Raw genomic sequence first — 22,202 nt, 5'->3', positions numbered from 1 at the left:
TTTGTTATTTTCTGATTTTTTGATAGCCATCCTAATGGATGTGAGAGGATACCTCTTTGTAGTTTTGATTTACATTTCTCTAATGATAAGTGATAGTAATAGTGGTATTGAACATCTTGTGCTTATTGATGATTTGTATGTCGTCTTTGGTGAAAAGTCTATTCAAGTCTTTTCCCATTTTTGTATTTGATTTTTTTTTTCAGGACTGTATTTGATTTTTTATTGTTGAGTTTTAGTTCTCTATATATTCTGAATATTAATCCTTTATTAGAAATATGATTTGCAGAAATGTCCTATTCTTTGGGTTGTTGCCTTGCTCTGTTGATAATAACTTGATGCACAGTTTTTTAATTGTTATGACTAAAATTTATTTTTTCTTTTGTTGCTTATGCCTTTGGTGTCATATCTCAGAAGTCATAGTCCAATCCAGTGACATAGAGGTTTTGCTCTATGTTATCTAAGGATTTTATATTTTAGAAGTCTTACATTTAATTAAGTCTTTGATCCATTTGAGTTCTTTTTTTTTTTTTTTGAAGATTTTACTTATTTATTCAATAGAGACACACAGAGAGAGAGATACAGAGACATAGGCAGAGGGAGAAGCAAGCTCCATGCAGGGAGCCCAATGCGGGACTTGATCCCAGGAACCCAGGATCATGCCCTGATCCAAAGGCAGACCCAACTGCTGAGCCACCCAGATGTCCCTGAGTTCATTTTTTTATATGATGTTAGATAAGTGTTCAGTTTAATTCTTTGACATGTAGATATCTAGTTTTCCCCAGCACTATTTCTTTCAAACACTGTCTTTTTCTCTGTTACGTGGCCTTGGCAGCCTTGTCAAAAATGATTTGATGATATATGTTAGAGTTCATTACTGGGTTCTTGATTATATTCCCTTGGTCTATATTTCTTTACGCCAGTACCACACTATTTTGATTTCTGTAGCTTTGTTTTGTTTTTTGATTCCTGGAGTTTTGTAGGAAGTTTTGAAATCAGGAATTTTGAGTCATCTAGGTTTGTTCTTCTTTCTCAAGATGTTTCAGCTACTCAGGATCCATTCTGATACCATATGGATGTTACTGTGGATTTTTCTATTTCTGCAGAAAGTGCCTTTGGGATTTTGATAGGGATTGCATTGAATCTGTGGATCATTGTGCAGTATCAATATTTTAGCAGTATGAAGACTTCCAGTCCAAGAGCATGGTATATGTTTACATTTATTTACATCTTTAATTTCTTTTAGCAATGATTTATAGTTTTCATTGTCTAAGTTTTGTTTTTTTTTTTTGAACATTTTATTCATTTATTCATGAGAGACAGAGAGAGAGAGAGAGAGAGAGAAAGGCAGAGACATAGGCAGAGGGAGAAGCAGACTCCATGCAGGGAGCCCAATGTGGGACTCGATCCCGGGACTCCAGGGTCATGCCCTGGACCAAAAGCAGGCTCTAAACCACTGAGCCACCCAGGTGTCCCTTTTTTAGTAGATTTATTCAAGGCTCCAGTTTTGTTTTGTTTTGTTTTGTTTTTTAAGACTTTATTTATTCATGAGAGACACAGAGAGTACACAGACATAGGCAGAGGGAGAAGCAGGCTTCTTGCAGGGAACCTGCTGCAGGACTTGATCCCCCGACCTGTCATCATGCCCTGAGCCAAAGGCAAACGCTCAACCACTGAGCCACCCTGGTGTCCCCCTCCTTGAGAAGAATTTAAATGCTGTTGTTGTTGGGTAGAATATTATGTATATGTCTGTTATGTCTGGTTGATTTATTATGTTAAGTCTTCTACTTCATTACTTATATTTTGTCTGGTTGTGCTATCCATTATTGAGAATGGGGTATTGGAGTTTCCTATTACCTTAGGATTGTGTTTTTCTTCCTTCATTGTGTCACTCTTTGCTTCATGTATTTTGATAGTCAGTCCTTAAGTACATGTTGACAATTGTTATAATTTTTTGATGTATTACACCTTTTATTAAAATACAGTATTCTTCATTGCTTTTTGTAATCTTTTCTGACTTAAAGTCTATTTTGTTTGATATTAACAAAGCCACCCCTGCTCTCTTTTGGTTAGTATTTACATGGAATATCTTTTTTCCTTTCTTTCACTTTTAATCTATTTGTGCCTTTGGATCTATAGTAAGTGTCTTGTTAGATGCATATGGTTGGATCATGTAATTTATCAATTATGCCAGTCTCTGTTTTTTATTTTATTTTATTTTATTTTATTTTATTTTATTTTATTTTATTTTATTTTATTTATTATTTTTAAAAGATTTTTATTTATTTATTTATTTATTTTATTATTATTATTATTTTTTAAATTTATTTATGATAGGCACACAGTGAGAGAGAGAGAGAGGCAGAGACACAGGGAGAGGGAGAAGCAGGCTCCATGCACCGGGAGCCCGACGTGGGATTCGATCCCGGGTCTCCAGGAACGCGCCCTGGGCCAAAGGCAGGCGCCAAACCGCTGCGCCACCCAGGGATCCCGATTTTTATTTATTTATTCATGAGAGACACATAGAGAGAGGCAGAGACATAGGCAGAGGGAGAAGCAGGCTCCATGCAGGAAGCCCAATGTGGGACTCAATCCCAGGATCATGCCCTAAGCTAAAGGCAGACACTCAGCTGCTGAGCCACCCAGGTGTCCCAGTCTCTGTTTTTCAATTTGAGAGTTTAATCCATTTACATTTAAAGTAATTTCTGATGGGGGGAGACTTCTATCATTTTGATATTTGCTTTCTATATACATTATAGATTTGTTTCTCATTTCTTCCTTCCTGTTTTGTGTTTAGCTGACCTTTTTAAAAATATTTTATTTTTTTCAGAGAGAGCACGCATGAGAGAGGGGGAGAGGTAGAGGGAAAGGGAGGAACAAATTCCTCACTGAGCAGGAAGCCCATCGAGGGGTTCAGTCCCAGGACCCGGGATCATGACCTGAGCCAAAGGCAAATGTGTAAACCATTGAGCCACTCAGGTGCTGCTTAGCTGATTTTTTGTAGTGAAATGTTTAATTCTTCTCATTTCCTTTTGTGTATATTCTATAGCTATTTTTTTGTTGTTACCATGGGGATTACATTTAGCATCTTAAGTTTATAACACTAATTTGATTTTATACTAGCCTACCTTCAACACATAAAAAAATTCTCCTTTACATTCCTGTTCTCACCTCCTGAGTTGTTCATGTTGCATGAGTATATCTATGTGTATTGTGTGCCCTTCAACTTATACTAGTAACTATTTTAAGTGCATTAGTCTTTCAAATTATGTAGCAAACAACATGTGGAGTTATAACCTGCACTTAAAATAACACTTGCTTTTAGATTAGTATATTTTTTTAGTCTCCTAAGTCACATAAAAAAACAAAGTAGAATTATAAAGCAGTTAAAATTTTTATAATTGTGCATTTACTTTTATTGTGGTCTTTATTTTTTTATATGCCTTTGAATTACTGTGTAGTGTCTTTCAGCTCACCCTGCAGGATTTCCTTGAGAATTTTTTGCAGGGCAGTTCTAGTGATAACAGAATTCCTCCTGTTTTACATATGGTACTGTCTTAATTTCCCCCTCACTCTTAAAAGATTCTTGGTTGACATTTTTTTTTTCTTTTACCCTTGAATATACTGACCCTGTCTTTTGGCTCCCAAGTTTCATATGAGAATTCTGCTGATAATCTTACTGAGAATTTCTTGAGTTGCCTCAAACTTGCTGTTAAGATACTCTGTTTATGTTTGGCTTTCAAAAGTTTGATTGTAAGTTTTTTATTGGTGTGAATCTATTTTATTCCATCTTTCTTGGAACGTGCTGATCTTTTTGGATGTTTATATTGATGTCTTTTATCTAATTGGGGACATTTTCAGCCATTTATTCAAATACTTTTTTTGACCATTTCTCTTTTTGATAATCCCACAATGAGTAGTATATTGGTTCCTTTAGTGCTGTATTACAGGCCCATTAGGATATGTTCTATTTCTTACATATTTTTTTTTTCTGTTCTTTGGATGTAATTTCCATTTCCTATATTTAAGTATTCTGATTCTTTCTTCATCCTACTAAAATCTTTCTTTGAATCCTCGTAATGAATTTTTCATTTCAGTTATTACACTTTTCATTTTGGTTTGTTTTTAGGTTTCTGGCTTTTGTTGATATTTCCACTTTGTTTATACATAGTCTTCTTGACCTTCTCCATATCTTACTTTAGCTCTCTGAGCTTCTTTAGCATGGTTGTTGTAAAGTCATGTCCAGTAAGTCTGCATCAGGTATTTTTTAGAAACAGTTTTTGGAGGGATTGCATACATTAGCTACCTTATCCTCGGGAACTAGTTACCCTTCTGTCATTGATGTATAACAATACATGCAGAAAGTATTGGTAACCTAAGATTTTTACCTGCCTTGAGTATCCAAAGTTTTATTGACTGTCATTATATAAGCACAATTGATTGAATGCTTTCCTACATGACTCCTGCCCCTCCCCCATCTCTTTCCAGAAGCCTACTTGCTATCTTATAGCTGAAAGTACCAACCTTCTAATTACATGTGGTCAAGCATTGCCCTGAGTCATCTTTTAAGTGTGAACTTTCTGGGAGCCTAATGAGTTACCTATTTGCATAAATATCCAGTCTGGAATTGACTATGTCTTTGTCCTCTAACCCAATCACTCTCCCGGTTCCCCTTTCATGGTGTCAGCAGTTCTAGGACCAGGAAAGAAAGATACTATTACCTGGGATTTAGAGGTAGCAAGACACAGAGATACTATTTTCATCTTTTTCCCCCTCTTCATTTCACTGAAGTGCTCATTTTTATTCTACGTTGGCATTACAGACAGACCTTTTTATGTATTGGATTTCTTTCAGGTGACAAAGGAAAACCCAAGATCACAGAATTTACCACTAATGAGCCAGCCCTGTCTGAGGGAGTCGCCCTCCAGGAACAACTAACACAAAGAGTCCCAGGGGATTCCCAGGTGGGCCGAACTAAGGATCAGGATGGATCATTGGAAATGCAAGAAGGACACTGGAGATCAGAGATAAACCCCCAGGAGAAACTCCCTGGGAAATCAAACTCTGAACATGGCAACATAGGAACAGCTAATAATGTGCGTTCAAGGATTATACAGGAGCCAGTCCCTCTGGGAAGTGCTGTCCGTGACCATGACTCATGTGGATCAGATAAAGATCCCATGATTCAAGAAGAAAATATCTTTAAATGCAATGAATGTGAGAAAGTTTTTAACAAGAAACGCCTCCTTGCTCGACATGAGAGGATTCATTCTGGAGTGAAGCCCTATGAGTGCACCGAGTGTGGGAAAACATTTAGTAAAAGCACTTATCTCCTTCAACACCACATGGTCCACACAGGGGAGAAGCCCTATAAGTGTATGGAGTGTGGGAAGGCCTTCAACCGTAAGTCACACCTTACACAACACCAGCGGATTCACAGTGGAGAGAAGCCTTATAAGTGCAATGAATGTGGAAAAGCCTTCACCCATCGCTCCACTTTTGTCTTGCATAACAGGAGCCACACTGGAGAAAAACCCTTTGTGTGCAAAGAATGTGGAAAAGCTTTCCGAGATAGGCCAGGTTTCATTCGTCACTACATAATCCACAGTGGTGAGAATCCTTATGAATGCTTTGAGTGTGGCAAGGTATTTAAACACAGATCATACCTCATGTGGCATCAGCAGACTCACACTGGGGAGAAGCCCTATGAGTGCAGTGAGTGTGGGAAAGCCTTCTGTGAGAGTGCAGCCCTCATTCACCACTATGTCATCCACACTGGGGAGAAGCCCTTTGAGTGCCTAGAGTGTGGGAAAGCCTTCAACCACAGGTCCTACCTCAAGAGGCATCAGAGAATTCACACTGGGGAGAAGCCCTATGTGTGCAGTGAGTGTGGAAAGGCCTTCACCCACTGCTCTACTTTCATCCTGCATAAAAGGGCCCACACTGGAGAAAAACCTTTTGAGTGCAAAGAGTGTGGGAAAGCCTTTAGCAATCGTGCAGACCTCATTCGACACTTTAGCATCCACACTGGAGAGAAGCCCTATGAGTGCATGGAGTGTGGAAAGGCCTTCAACCGCCGCTCAGGGCTCACAAGGCACCAGCGGATTCACAGTGGAGAGAAGCCCTACGAATGCATGGAGTGTGGAAAAACCTTCTGCTGGAGCACAAACCTCATCCGACACTCTATTATCCACACTGGAGAGAAGCCCTATGAGTGCAGTGCATGTGGAAAAGCCTTTAGTCGCAGCTCCTCCCTCACTCAGCATCAGAGGATTCATACTGGGAGAAAGCCTGTCAGTGCAACGGAAGTGGGAAGACCCTTCACGAGTGGGCAGTCGTCAGTCAACCTCCAAGACCTTCTGTTGGGGAAAGATTTCTTGAATGTAACCACTGAGGAAACCTCTTACTCAGAATCTGATCATTCATACCAAAAAGAAACTCCTCAGTTTCCTTCCCTATGAGAAACCCTTCTGTTGCAAGATATCATTTGTCATCTAAGGAGTCATACTGAAAATTTACCCAGTCTAGAGCCTTATTCTACATCTGAGAACTCATCCAGAGAGAGACTCAGTGATTATATATGCACATAGGAAAACCTTCAGCTACATATTTTTCCTTAATTTACACTGCAGTATTATCTCAGGAATTTTTTTTTTTTTTTTTTTTTTTTTTTAAATAAAGAAAGGAGACTTAGAATGAACGGCAAACAAACACTTTTTTTTTCCCCCAGATTTCCTTGCCAAGCCTTTGGCACTTTGTCATGGAGTCTCTAGTTTACTTGGCAGGAGGAGGGTTTTGTTTTAGCAGTAAAGGACCTAGACTTTTATGTGTTGTGTATATGCATTCATTGTTGTCCAGTGTCAAGAGAGTTAGACAATTGAGGGCAGATTTGGAAACTTTTATGAACATCTTCTTTGTTCTAAAACATTGTCTCTGTTTAAGGAGCTTAATTTTTGTTGAGAACTATAAAGGCTGGACCCATCAAACACCTTTATATTTGAGGACATAAAAATACACATACGAATGCGAGCCCATTTTATTGCACCATTTAAGACTCTTTAAGGCTCTTTTTTTTTTTAATCTTCATGTGGTTTTAAAGAGATGATACTTAGACTTTTTCTTGTCCTTTACGATTGGTTTCCTTGATTGTTGTAATTAAGTGTAAATCCTCCAGCTTTATAAAATGATTTCTCTCTCTTTATTTTTTTTTAATTTAAACCTAATTTAGCACTCTGTATTACTTTGAACTTCACATAAAGTTTTGGAGAAGCCTATTTTTATGAAGAAAATCTATGGAATTTCTATAGAAATTGGGTTAAATTGTCAGATCAGTTGAGAATTGGCATCTTTACAGTGTTAACTCTTCAATTTATGAACACAGGATGTCTCTATTGCTTGATTTACTTCATCACTGTTTTATAGATTTCAATAATAGGTCTTGTATGAATTTTATAAGATTTGCATCTAAATGTTTTTTCTTTTATTATAAATGGCATTGACTTTTGAACTTTCAATTTCCACATAAGTTTTGGTAGTATACAGAAATGTAATTAAATTTTGGATGTCATTATGGTATCTTGCAACCTTGCTGAACTGTAGGCATTTATTTGTTTTGGTAGAATGCTTGGGGTTATAAAACTTAAAAATATCATCTGCAAATAGACAGTTCTTTTTTTTCCTCATCATATATATATCATCATATATATACCTAGTATTGTCTTTTCTTGTCTGCTAGCTAGGATTTCCAATATGTTGATCAGTAGTAGTAAGAAAGAATATCCTTGTCTGGTTTCTGATAGTGGGAAAACACTTTTTCATCAAGTATGATGTTAGTATAAGGTTTTTTTTCTTTATAGAATTTTCTTACCAAGTTTAGTAAGTTTCCCATATTCCTAATTTGCTGGGTTTTTTTCTGTTATTGTGAATGGGTGTTGAATATTACCATATACTACTTCTTTACCAATTAATAGTGTTTTTTCTTCTGTAGCTTGTTGATATTGATTTGAGTTTTGAATGTGGAACCAGCTTTGTGTTCTTGAAATAAGCCCTACGTGGTTGTAGAGTATAATTACTTTTATATATTGTGTTACAGTATTTAATATGCTAGCATGTTGTTGAGGAAATCTTCCTCTAATTTCATGAGTGGTAATGATATGTAGTTTCCTTTCTTTTGTTCTTTTTTGTTTGTCTTTTATCTTTGTTTCGTACTGTCATTGGTTTTGGTGTCTAGGTGATAGTGGCCTCCAAGTATGTATTGGGAGTGTTCTATAATGTGGAAGATAGTGTCTAGAATTGCTTTCATTTGTTTTATAAATGTTTGGTAGCATTCTCCAGTGAGCCATGTATGCCTGGAGATTTTTCTTTTGAATGCTTTTTAATTATGTATTTATTTTATTTAATATGTATAGAACTATTCAGAATATCTATTTCATATTGGATGAATTTTCATAGTTGTCCTTTTTTAGGAATTGTTCCATTTCATCTAAATGTTTTTATTTGTTTCAAGTATTCCTTTAATATACTGTTTATGATGGAAGAATCTGTACTTACATCTCCAGTTAGATTCCTGATATTAGAAGTGTGTCAATTCTCTTTTTATCTTTGTCAGTCTTCTTATTTATCCTTTTTTTTTTTTTTTTTTTTGGATCTTTTTAAAGAAACAGCACTTTACACCACTGTTTTTTCTCTGTTACCTTTTTTTCCTAATTTCACTGATACCTGTATTGACCTTTATTATATTTGTTCTTCCACCTGCTTTTGTGGTATTTTCCTCTGTAGTTTCTTGGGACAGATGCTTAGAATTTGAGATTTTTTTACTTTTCTAATGTAAGCTTTATATTCTATAAATTTTCGTCACAGCACTTTCCTCACAAGTTGTAATACATTTTAATTACATTTCATTTGGTTCTAAAAATTTATTTATTCAAGACTTCCTCTCTAACCCATAAGTCATTTAGAAGTATATTGCTTAATTTCCTAGTGTTTGGAGTGTTTCATGTTCTTGTTAATGACTTCTAGTTTGTTTTGTATTTGATCTGGTTGTCTAAATTTGTTGAGGTTTGCTTTATGACCCAAAATGGTCTATCTTGATGAATGTTTGGTTTCTTGAGAAGAATGTGTATTCTGCTGTTGGATGGAGTTTGTGTAAATGTCCACATGATCCTGTTGATTGATGATGTTATTCAGATTTTCTGCATCCTTGCTGATTTTCTGTTTAGTATTTCAATTGCTGAGAGAGGGACTTTGAAGACTGCAGTATAATCTGGAATTGTCTGTTTCTTCTTTTAAGTTCTATCAGTTTTTGCTTTGAGTATTTCGAAGCTCTGTTGTAGGTGTGTACACATTGAGGATTGCTCGTTCATCTTGGTGTGTTGACCTTTTTATCATTATGCTATGTACCTTTTTGTCTCTAAATTTTTTTTGGAATATAGTTTATCTGTTATTAATATAGCCACTGTTGCAGTTTTTGGTTAATATTTTGCATTTCTTGGTTTATATTTTTGGTCGTGCTTTGTTTTTAGCCATTTGGCTGATTTCTTTTTTCTTTTCTTTTCTTTTCTTTTTTTTTTTTTTTTAAGATTTTATTCATTCATTCATGGGAGACAGAGAGAGAGAGAGAGAAAAGCAGGCTTCATGCAGGGAGCCCAATGTGGGACTCAATCCCAGGACTCCAGGATGACACCCTGGGCCAAAGGCAGGTGCCCAACTGCTGAGACACCCAGGCATCCCCATTTTGCTGATTTCTTTTAAAATTGTTATGTTTAGATCATTTGAGTTTAAAATAATTATTGATGTGTTAGGTTTGCCTGTTTATGATTTGTTTTTTCTTTGTTCCCTGTTTATTTTTCCTCTATTGTTTTGGGGGGTTTTGTTTGTTATTTTTATTTTGCCTTCCTGTGGGTTACTTTAATTTTCAGAATTCCATTTGATATATCTGTGATTTTTTGAGTATATCTCTTTGTATTTTACTGATTATTTTAGGTATTGCTTTATACATCTATAATTTATCACAGCCTATGCTATCAGCACTTTGATATGTAGAAGCTTTCCTTTCATTGGATCCTTTCACATTCCCCACTCTTTAATAATTGTGTTAAGTATTTCTTCTTTATACACTGAGCATCATATTGGTTGACATTTTTGTTTTAACTATCAAGCAATTTTTACAAAACCTGTGAGAAGTGTAGTGTTTACTTTTTCCATTCTGTTCTTTGAAATTTCAAGATTTTTTTTTTCTGTTAACATTTTCTTTTTTTGCAAACTCATACAGCTCTTCCTTGACTTATGATGGAGTTATGTGTCGATAAACTAACCCATTGTAAATTGAACATATCGTGGTCAAAAATGCATTTAGTACACCTAACCTACTGAACATCATGGTTTAGCCTAGCCTATGTTAAGCATACTCAGAACACTTACATTAGTTTACAGTTGGGCAGAGTCATCTGACACAAAACCTATTTTATAATAAAGTGTTGAATATCTCATGTAATTTATTGAATACTATTCTGAAAGTGAAAAACTATGATTGTGTGGGTACTTATCATTAACATACACAGCCAAGCCTAAAGAATGTTTGAAATGGTGAACTAAAATTAATTGCTGGATAATGGTGATGCTACAATGATAGGATCATCAGTTTATTATGATGAGGATCAGGAATAGCTGGTAGAAGGCCCTAGGGCATCAACACTTGTTGATGGTTTAGCCATGTAGTGTTCTTTAGGAAGGTACCAAGTTTTGTGCAGTTTGTTTTTTCTTTCTATATATTTTGTTTTTTCTTATTATATATTTTTCTGTAGCAAGCATCCTGTATCTGCCCATCAGCTCTTGTGAATGTCTTGTGACTGACGTGTGTTTCTTCTAACATCTAAATGCCACTGCTGATAGTAGCAGATTCCTCTGTTAGTTTGTTTGCTGTGACCTTTCTTGGTACTTCATGTGCAACTTCTTCTCTGTCAGCTTCTTTATTTTTTTGCTCTTCTAGTTTGATTAGCTCCTTAATAGAATGCTTTCAGCGTCAATGCAACAAGCTCAAGAATATCCTCATCACTAATGTCCAATTCTGGCTGTTTCCCAAGCACTAATATCTTGTTACTTACTGTTTTATCAACAGCAAGTCTTTGCTAAAGCCTTTGAATGTGTTCACATATATCTTCAAAACTTTCTTCCATCATGCATTGCTACATGACTTCTCATTCTGTAGATCTACTCTGGATAGCATTTAGAATGTGAAAATCTTTCTAAAACTTTTAGCATTTGGCTAGATTCAGTCACTTCAATGGCCTGCATGAATGACATAAATAAATAGTATGATTTGAATATAGCTATTGTACCTTGGTCCATTGATTGAATGAGTACAGTTGTGTTTTTTGGCAACTGCACAACCTTTACATCAGGATGCATGTCCCTCAAATGCTGTGGATGCCCTGAAGCATTATCTCAGATAAGAAGAATCTTGAATGAGACGTCTTGACTACAATAGTCTCTGCCTGTGGAATAAAACAGTTTGAAAACCAGTGTTTAAACAGTGCTAATGTCATCCAAATTTTCTTGTTATGGTAATAATAAATAGGAACCATATACTTGTTCACATTCTTGAATACTCTAGGGTTCTCTGGTAGTAAAGTAGAAAGGACTTTCATTTGAACTCTGCCACATTTCCACTCAAGAACAGTATTATATGGTCTTTCAGTGCTTCAAATCCTGACACTGTCTTGGACTCTTGACGGATGTATGAATACCCCAGCATACACTTCCAGAACAAGCTTCCTTTATTGACATTAAATATTTGTTCTGGCAAATATTTCTCATCCACAATTACCCTATGTAGCTCTTCCTTAAAAGCTTCAGTACTTTCAGTATTGGCAGTATTCGTTTCTCACTGCTGGCCTTCACATTATGAAAATTATGGTGCTTATGAAGCATTGGAATCACTTATACAACTTTTTTTTTTTATACGACTTTCTATAAACATTTGTGTATGTAGAGGATCATCAGCATGCTCTTTTAGTATATCAAAAAGACTTCTTGCCTTAGCCTGGATTGTCAGCTAAGCAGTATGCCCTTCGGTATTGTCTGATATCCATGTGACAGGTAATTTCTCCATGTCATCAATTGGCCCATCTCTTTTCTTAATGATGACAGTAGATTTATCCAATACTGACCATTAATATGGTTGTTGATTAAGAAAATCCTAACTCACATGTGATGGCCATTATTAGCTTGCTGCCTTCCATGCTAGGTAATTATCTTGAGTTTGTTCACAAGAATAATTGCCTTTGTTTTCACACCAGAAGTGGGAGACACAGATGGGTGTTTTGTAGACATGATGGGATGTGAAAACACAAAACAATATCCAAAAATGATGGCAACATAGTACGTTGTGGAGCATCAGTAGTTTACCCTTGTGATTGCCCAGGTGCCTGGGAGATGTGCTGCCCCTCACATCACACAAGAGAGTATCACATTGCATATTGCTAGTCTGAGACAAAAATCAAAATCAGATTTTGAAGTATGGTTTCTGCGGAATGCATATCACTTTTACAGTCATATGGTCATCATAAGGTCAAAAAAATCATAAAACCATTTTAAGTCGGATCATCTGTAATCTTATGGGGAAGGTCTTCTAGGTAACAAATGTTTTTGTTTTCCTTTACTTAAAAATTACGCCTCCTTCATTCTGTAGGGATATTTTTGTGGGATCTAGTATTTGGGGTCAGCAGTTCTCTTCCTAGTACTTGAAAAGCATGTCACTTCCTTCTCTTCTCAGTTTCAGATGAGAAGTCTGCCATTTGACCCATTGTTTTTCTATCTGTAATAGACTTTTCTGTCAAGCTGTTTTTCAAGTGGTTTTTTTATTGTATATGGATAGAGTTTGGAGTTTGATTATGATAGAGCCTGGCATGAAATTTTGGGGGTTTATCCTGTTGGGCATTTGCTTAGCTTTTTGGATCTGTTGATGTATACTTTAGATAGTCTTCAAGTATTTTTTCAGCCCCACACTTTTTCCTCCCTTTCAGGACTCTAGTAATGTGAGTGGTAGATCTTTTCTTTTTATCCCAGAGGGTCCTTGGACTCCCACTTCTCCCTCCTACCCCAGTCTGTTTTCTCCTATTGCTTAGAGTGATTAATTTCCATTGATTTCTCTTGAGCCCACTGAACCTTTTCTCTCGTATCTAATCCAGTGAGCTCACCCAGTGAGTTTTCATTTTGGTTTTCAAATTTTTCAATTGTTTACTTTCTATTTGTTTCTCTATGCGTCTTTTTCTCTGTCTAGTTTGTAATGCCAAAGAAGGGCTCTGAGAAAACAGGCAATACTATGTAGTCCAAAGTAATATTTTCTGTGGTTTATCTTGATGTTGGAATAGAAGTCCTAGATTATATGGAGGAATGGAAGGACTGCAGTCTTCTGTGTTGGTATCCATGTATATTTCTAAGAACAGACATTAGAACTGAGAGTGATCTGCAGAATGTTCAGAGTATTATATTCCAGGAAAGATTTCTGTGTAAAATTCCCCAGCTCTCTATACTCTGCTATCCTCACTATTGGAAAGTAGAGCATTTCTTTAAAAATTTTCCTAAATGGAAATGGCATAAAGCAAAGAAACAATTATATTAATTTATATGGAAAAAATTTGTTAGCATCCCAGACTCAAAAAATAACCTTTTATAGGCTTTTCTGATACCTTTGGACATCTTGGCAACAGATGCACAAAATAAGCCAAGATAAATCCCAGATGCTCACAAAGTTCAAAGCTATGGTGGCTTGATGCTGAGATTCTGAATTGTTCCTGGGAAAGGACCTTGGCAGTTCTAGTCTTGCTGCTTGGAATGTACACTGCCTCTATAACAGCGCGCTACAAAACATGGTGAACTCTGTTTTTGCTTCTCAACTTTTTTGGTAAAAGCGAAAATCCTTCTCAGATTTCTTTCAGTTAGTGAAAACACGTACTAATATAGGTCTTTTATAAAAGCAAAGTGGTGTAAACAAAGGAAATACCTGTATAGCATCAAAAAAGAAAGAGGTCCTTCCTCTTCATGGATCACTCTTACTCTTTGTGGTTGGACACTCGTGTCCTAAATCCCTGATTTGTCTAGGACCTATTTTATACCCTCACTGCTTGGTCTTTAACTTCTTCTTAATCCCCTTCTATCCTCTTAATCTATACTTGTGTACTGGTCTCTAGTGTCACCCCAGGTGCTTTCTGCCCCACATGCCCAGTGAGCTCTGCCCTTCTCTCTCCTAGACACACCCTGTGTAACTGTTCTGTCCACTGTCCCCACCTTCTCATGTCCCTTCACCCCACTGACGACTAAACCATGGTCTCCACCACTGTCACTGGACTTAAGCAAGTCTCACAAAGTTCCCTCTTGTCCCCCCCACTCCCCTCCACCCAACACATGCACTCTGATTGGAACTTTGTACTGCTGCCCACCTCTGACTTGAAAGAGAGACTTTCCTGGTTTCTGTGAGCTCCTGCCCTACTTCAGAGGGTCTGCATCGTCTTCCATCTATTATTAAACATTTGTGCTGTTCAGAATCTGTCACCCTTGCTCTCATTTGTGAGGTGTTCCATGACTGAGTTAATTTCCCCCTTGAGGCATTTTATGCTTGGCGAAATACAGAGTTCCCTAAATCCTTGTCTCCAGGTTGACTGTTTCTCTCTGGTCATCCTTCCACGCCTTGTCAGTATTCATACATACTGAGCCTGTATGCATGTGTCATGTGGTCAGTCATCACCTTGAGGATGTGCCCCTAATAATCATGAGAGCAACCAGACATGGTATGTTACTATGTTTCCGTCATTATTTTAAATGTTTTATACACATCAACTCTTAATCTTTGCAACTAGCCTGTGTTAGGTAATATTATCCCCATTTTACAAATCAGGAAACTGAGGAACAGAAAGGGTAAGGAATTAACAGAGTTGTACATTGAACCAGGAAGTATGATTAGGGGTTTGAGGCCAGTTAGGGTAGCTGCAGGATTCATGTCCGTATCCTTTCCTATATTCCCTCTCATAGGATAATATCATTTTTGTTTTCCTGGTCACCATCATTTTTATTAAAATGGATCAAATTATGTTCATTTAGCTATAATCCCCTTTTTTCATTGGACTATATACCTTGATCATTCCTTCAGGATGAGTGAAGTAAACCAACTGTACTTTTTAACTGCTACATAATCTGTTATAATGTAGAAAATTTCAGAAAATCTCTGGATTTGAGGTGGTAGGAAGGTAAAAGAGGGATACAGGAGGCATTTGGTTTTACACACAGTGTTCGAGGTGCCTGAGAAACATCTCACTAAAGTCCATTATGTTCTGTCTTGTTGCCTGAGCTGGATACTTTACAGCCATGTTTTTTTTCATCATCCCCATATCCAGCCAGTGTCTCATTCTGTTGTCCTTACATTTTCTTTTCCTTAGTAGACACTTAATATATGTGTGTCTTAGTAAATGGCCATACACAGCAGTGTATTTTTATTTTAATGTTTGGGTCCCTCACAGAGTTTACATAAAGCTGTGATATAATCGGCACAGTAAAGAGCATATGTTGACCTCAGAAATCACACAGGCTTTTATGGCCAGATCTCTAAGACTTGAAAAGTCATAATGAATGGTGGTATTGAGAGTCCTCAAGATTACCCCAGATTTAATGATTTACTAAGGCAACTCGAAGGACTCAGCATATACTTAACAACTATGATTTATTACAACAAAAGGATGCAAACAAACTCAGGCAAGGTAAAAGGCAGAAGGACTGAAGTTCTTCAGGGGTTTTGAGTGCTTAAGGTCCGTCAATGAATTATGACAGCATTTGTGAAATGTTTACCGGGGAAGCACATTAGAAACTGTCCAGGGTTTTTATTAGGCACTCTTTCTCTAAAATCAAATTCTAGACCTCCAGACGGATAGCAGGTCACCAGCATAAGCCACATTGTTGACACAATAGGCACACTGAGCCATTTGTCATTTCTGGGAATTACGGGAAACCTGAAATATAAAGTCCCAAACTCCAGCCAAGGCAAACTTTGAAGCCCAACGGATAGCAGTCTCAGGCCTGTTACATCAGCTCTTCTTCACAGTGACTTGAATGGTACTAAAAGGTTGAGTAAATTCAAATATCTTTTACAAGCATTAAACAGAGTCCACTGCAATGAAAAAGAATCCTAGCTTTGAGGTGACGGCTTATATACATGTAAACCATTGTAACTAAATCAATTAGGTCACAGTGGATATTCTTCCAAAGTAGGGTATAATTTAATGGTGACAAAGTACAGAGAGTGGTGAGACAGGCCACTCTTTCTGGCCTTTTTACTTCAGGAGACAATATTCTGTACTGACCATCCCAGGTCCTAGTACCAGACCAATAGGGACAGCCCCTCTCCTTTAAAGCGTACCAATAGCATTCAAACTGGTCAATCCTAAGCTGTCTCCCCTGCCCTGCCTCACCTTTCCTGTGTTAAATACAAAAGTTCTGGACCATTTTTTTGTCCTCCACTGCTGCCTCCTGACTCATCCTGGTTTTCACGTGGCCTTGCATTGTGTGCCCTGCATCCTGAGTCTAGGGATCTATAAGAATAAATTTTTCCTCCATGATAATCATTTCCTTCCTCAGAGTCTGTACTCAGATAATGAGTCACCCAGCCCAGTAGCTATCCAAAGGAACTGTGTCACACAGAAAATACCTAGGACAATGAAACAAGTGGGGGGAGCACTGAGTGCCTGAAGAAGGGCAAGAAGGCTAGTGTCCAGTCTGTAGGGGTTGAAGCTGGACAAAATGAGACAGATAAATGGAGACATTGTGTAGTACTTTGTAGGCTATTAGGAGGGTGGAATGTTTCCAGTATGCTCTAAAATGTACCCGGGGGGTGGGGGGGATATACCCAGGAGAAAAAAGTTAATGTATTCAGGAGTTGGTTGGGCTGATATGACTCCTTAGACTTGTCCCAGCCACGTTTCTTAGTACTGTAAAACTGCTTTCATTCTACTCTCTATTTCTCATCTGCTCTACTTTTTCCTATCTCCACAGCACTCCCTACTTTTAAACCTATATTGTTTAGGGTTTTCATTGCTCTTGTTTTTAAATTATTGGTTGTTAGGATGAAAGATCCTTTAGAGCAGGAATGCATTCTTTTTTTTTTTTTTTTTTTTTGTATATATGTGTCCCCATTGTTGAGTGCAGTGCCTGTGAAAAGATGGCATTCAATAAATACTGAACAAATAAATATAAATATATTTTAAATCATTATGAGTGACAAAAGAGAAATGGAAAAGTGATGTTGGGTTGGAGGAATACTTTAAAATTGATAGGTCTGGAGAGACCTCTACAAGGAGGGAATGTTTGACGTGAACTGAGTCTCATCACCGACCACTTGTTTGCAATCCAAGTACACATGACTCAACACTATATTCTCCATAGCACTTGCAAAGTGCCTTCCCTCAGCTGCTCTAGAAGTATTTGTAGGGTTAATTTTTTTTTTTGTAGGGTTAATATTGAATGCATTTTACCATAAGGGTCCTAAATGCTCCTGGTCTCTTGGCACCATTATTATTAGGACTGTTTGTTGTTCATCTACTAGTTCCCTGTTTCTGCTTCCAGTAAGTAGCATATGACTCCGTGGAGAACCACAGTCCCTGGATGACAGTCATTGTTTGGGATTAGGATATGTTTGTGCTCCTGGTTCCGAAAGAATGGGAGAGATTTTTACAAGGAATGGAAGGAAGAACTGACTGGAGCTGATACCTGTTAGAGGGTGACCTCCCTCCCCCAAGTGACACAGGCTGAACACAAAGCAGATTATAGAATTCCAGGGTTATGACCCATTTAACACATTCCTGGCCAGAGAGAATTTAGGAGTTGGTGAATTTTTCCACTTACAGAGAACTGAAGAGACCATTCATGGGGTTTGAGGAGAGAGTTCCAGAATTATATTGCTTTCAACAAATTTCTGGGGCAAATTGATCCACAGCCTGAACCAAAAATATTCAAGCTTCTTGGGCTCCTATGGTGTTTGATATTTGTTCTGCCCCAGGCAGGGTACTCCCAAATTGTCTTCTCACATTCTCTGCTTCCTCCAAGCATTATTACTGAGCCAGTGCTCTTGAATTGAGAGTGGGGACATGACACCCCCATTTTGGAGGCTTAAGGATCAGTGGAGTAGGTGGGAGTTAACTTCAAGTCTTTTCAGCTGCCCACAGCGTGGAAATACTTCCTTTCAGCTTGGGCAAAAATGATAGTATACTAGTATTCTCAGCAGGATGGTGCCCAAAGTGGAGTTTCGACCCAGAAGTAGTGACTTGGTTGAAGAAGAGGCCTCTGGAATCACATTGGCCAGGAATTTAACCTTAGCAGCAAGTGAATAGCTGGGAGCAGGATGAGGAAGACAGACCTCCTACCCCTCCCAGGAAGGTAACTATCCAACTGGGAGTTGGTAGTGAGGGATCCTGTGCTCTCATCTGCACCACTGTATAGTGGATTTTCTATCTTGAATTGGGAAGGTTGAAGGAGAATGAATGTCTCAGTTCAAATACCACAGACTCTTATTGTTTTTACAGAATTATAGATCATCTTGAATAAATGTTCATTTGTTGCATATCCTTAGGGACATTTCCAGAGATGTTAAATCTTGTATTTTGTTTTTGCTTGTTTTAAAATTTTCTTCACCAGTTTCACTAGGGAATGAGTCCACATAACTACTCATGTTGTCAAGCTAGAAGTCCCTCTATGCTCTTTAGTTAAAATTTTTTATTTTTACAGTTTTAGATTTAGTATAAAGTGGCAAATACAGAGTTCCCATGTAACTTCTACCTAGCTTCACCTCATACTAATATTTTAAAGATATATGGTACATTTGTCAAAGCTAAGAAATTAACATTGATATAATACTGTTTACCTTAGAAATGATTTGAATTTTATTAAGTTTTTTCCATACTAACATCCTTGTATTGCAGGATCCCATTCCAGGACATTAAGTTGCATTTAAACATCTTTTCTCTTTAGTTTAATTCTCTCATTTCTGACAATTGCTCCATCATTTCTTGTCTTTCATGATCCAGACACTTTTGATGAGTATTCATCAAGTATCTTATACAATGTTTCTCAATTTGTATTTATCTTTTTTTTTTTTTTTTAATGAGTGAAGTGAGTTTTGGGGAAGGAAATCATAGTGGTGAACAGTTTTGTTTATCATACTGGTGAACAGCATCATACTATGTGGTACATGGTATCACCATGACATTATTAATGATGTACCTGGTAAGGGTGGTGTCTGCTAGTTTCCTCTCCTTTCAAGTTAATCTTTTTCTCTTTCTATACTTAGTCACTAGATCTGGCCAATTCAAGGGAATCAAATTCCAGCACCTGAAATAAGAGTATCTATGTATTACTTGGAATTCTTTAGGAAGAGTTCTCTTACCTCCCTCTATTCATTTACATGAGAGCACTATTCTTTTTTTTAATTGAATAAATATAAGTTCTTATAAGAAATATGCATGTTGTGATTCCCATTTTATACACATGGGGAGAGGGGCACCTGGGTGGTTGAACATCTGCCTTTGGCTCAGGTCGTGATCCCAGGGTCCCAGGATGGAGTCCTATATTAGGCTCCCTGCAGGGAGCCTGTTCCTCTATGTCTCTGCCTCTCTCTGTATGTCTCTCATGAATAAATAAACACACAAACACACGGGGAGAAAAAGCGGAGGTGTACTCTTTTGTGATGTGTTTAACAATTGTGACGGGAGAGCTGGGTTAAATGCACACCCTGTTTCCACTTTTTACAACTGTATGTATCTCAAGTCATTGGAAGCTGTACTTTATTTTCTCACCTTGGCCTGAAAGGGGGGAGGGGGGGAGCAGCAAAGAAGTAACTGATGATGACTTCTAAGAAATTTTGTAATACATTCTTGAAGGATTGTTGGGGTTCCTAACATGACTTTGTTGGTTTCTTGACAACTACTTAATGCCAGGTTGGTTCAGGGTTCACCCTGCCCATTCCTTTCTCCATCTAATCTCTCTGGTGGAGACCTGAACTTGCAATGCACGGCAACAGCTCCCCAGTCTCCATATCCACGCACGACCCCTCTGCCAACGCTTACGTCAAGTGCCTACGTCAGACACATCTACCCTGCTGCACAAGGGAGTCCTGACTTTCCTAGCCTTGCTCGTGCGTGGCCTCCCCACCTCCGGGCTCGCACATGGATCCTCCAGCCCCGGGGTGCTCCCTCCTCGCGTTGAGGCCCCGTAGCACGTGGCCGCTGGTGCTAAGTTTAAGAAGGCCCCAGAGGGGTTGGGCGATGTGCATGCACCGCGGTGCAGGGGCTTCCGGCGTCCTGGTCCTGGCAGTCACTTTGCAGCTCGAGCATCCGTCCTCACTCCAGGATTGCTAGGAGGTGAGGTGCACGGGGAAGTTATGAGTCGAGCCAGGGCCTGGTTATGGGACCTGGCACGTGCCCTGACCCGCCTCCTGAGCCTCGACTTTTCCGGGCATATTAGGGACGGTCTCGCCCCTGCCCCTTGATCCCACTGTGAAGACGGTCTGAGGCGGCTCCGAGGCGTTTCCCTGGGTCTCGCGCACTCTTCTGGAACGTTCCCCACCGTCGGTTGTTCAAAGGGAGAAAATTACATTACCCAGAAGGCTGTGCTCCGCGTGTCCGGGCCAATTACCGCCCAGGATAGGGGCATTTCTGGCGGCCTGCGCCGGCGGGGCGGGACTTCCGGTCCCTGTGACGCGTCTGTCTTTTACCAGTGTTGGGCGGGTCCTCCCCGGTTTCGGGGTCTTTGGGCGGTGGCGGGTGTTTTGTCCGAGGCCGGAGCAGAGAAGGTACCTTGGTGAGGACTGTAGGTCCAACCTCTGTGTTTTTGCGAGCCTGAGACCCATCCCTCAACTTCCGTAACGGATGTCCCGTGAGTGCCCGCGGAAGCGCAGGTCGCTGTCTCTTCAGCCCTGACGCGAGGCCATGGTCTGCGGGTGCATTTGCACGGGGAAACTGAGGCTCGGAGTGTGACAGTCCGCCGGGGTCACTCTGCTATGGGTAGAAAGGGTGGCGGTCGGCCGCGTCCGGCAGGCCCCTCGGCCGCCGCCCCTGCGGGTCCTGCCCCGGGCACGGGGTCCCGTGATGGCGGCAGTGTGGATGGAGCCGGCACCGTTGAGTGGACTTTGCTCTGGGCGCTGCTGCCTCTGCTGTGGGTGCCTGTGCTGCCGGGGTGTGCCTCCTGGGCAGGTTGGAGGCCGGAACTGCCGTCCGATTTCTTCTTCTTCCTATCGTTTGTTTCCAGCAAGTGGCGTGGGCTTGTCACTTCATCCCAGTCCTACAGCTGTGGCGGGTCTTTGGCAGGTGTCCAGTCACTGCACGAAGGATGGAAGGTGCCTCCTGCCAAGGGCTCCCACACCTACAGATCCAGCCCCTGCCCTGACCTGCAGGTATCAGCCCGGTTCTCCTGCCGACCTCCTCTGGCCTTGTCTTCTTCCCAGATGCATCAGCCTGACCACAGCCTTGGTCCTTGGCACTGGCCTTTGCCTGGGCTACTGCCCTTGTGACTTTGCAGGGACTCTGATCCTTCTGCCCTGTGCTCTGATATCACTCATTCGGAGAGAACTTTCCTAGCAGTTCAGTCCAAAATGGCCCCTTTCCTACTTACCCATCATCTGGTATTTTTGTGCAGGGAACCTGGTAGAATTAAGCATGGTGATTGAGCTTGTCTAGGACATTGTCGGAATAAAGAGAAAACAGTAACAAAAAGGAATGTGATAGCTGGTGTTAACTAGTTTTTGTGGTGGACTGACAGGCAAGCATAACATCTCACCTCATTTAATCCTCAACTCCTCTGAGTTGTGTTATTATCACTGTTTTGCACAAGAACAACTTGAGGCTTGGAGAGCTTTCGTTACCTGCCCAAAATTACTGCAGCTCTGAAGTAGTGGAAACAACCAGTGTGTCGACATTCATAGCCTGTATTTTTACTCCTTTCTCTACAAAAAGCAGATAGGGAAGCCTGGAGGCACACCTGAAGTAATCTTAGTAAGCCAAGCAGGCTTCCTTACGGTAAGTGGCCTTAGACATGAGGTGGGGATGTGGCATTTTAGCAAGTGGAAGTATATGGACAATAAAAGGTACATTGGTTGTTGAAGGAGTCTCCCGAGGACCTGTGTGGTTTCCGTGGCCCCTGTATCCCCATCTGCTGAGACGTACCCTGGGAGG

At 39.4% G+C, this 22,202-nt stretch overlaps 1 protein-coding gene across 7 annotated transcripts in view; it reads left to right on the top strand.

The window, feature by feature from the left end:
* Positions 1-22,202, top strand: part of ZNF805 (zinc finger protein 805) — a 42,126-nt gene that overhangs the window by 11,996 nt on the left and 7,928 nt on the right. For 5 of the 7 annotated variants that reach the window (XM_072823283.1, XM_072823218.1, XM_072823147.1 and 2 more), the window contains exons 4-5: positions 4,852-20,824; positions 21,280-21,424. In XM_072823283.1, the coding sequence (XP_072679384.1) occupies positions 4,852-6,458 (1,607 nt within the window). In that variant the 3' untranslated portion in view covers positions 6,459-20,824; positions 21,280-21,424. The remainder of the gene's footprint in view (positions 1-4,851; positions 20,825-21,279; positions 21,425-22,202) is intronic. The other 2 variants (XM_072823026.1, XM_072823089.1) reach the window with 2 other exon arrangements.

This window comes from Canis lupus, chromosome 1 (genome assembly GCF_048164855.1).
Source record: "Canis lupus baileyi chromosome 1, mCanLup2.hap1, whole genome shotgun sequence".
NCBI classification, from domain to species: Eukaryota; Metazoa; Chordata; class Mammalia; order Carnivora; family Canidae; genus Canis; species Canis lupus.
Note: the sequence above shows the minus strand (reverse complement) of the source record. Positions and strands in the feature narration are given on the sequence as shown.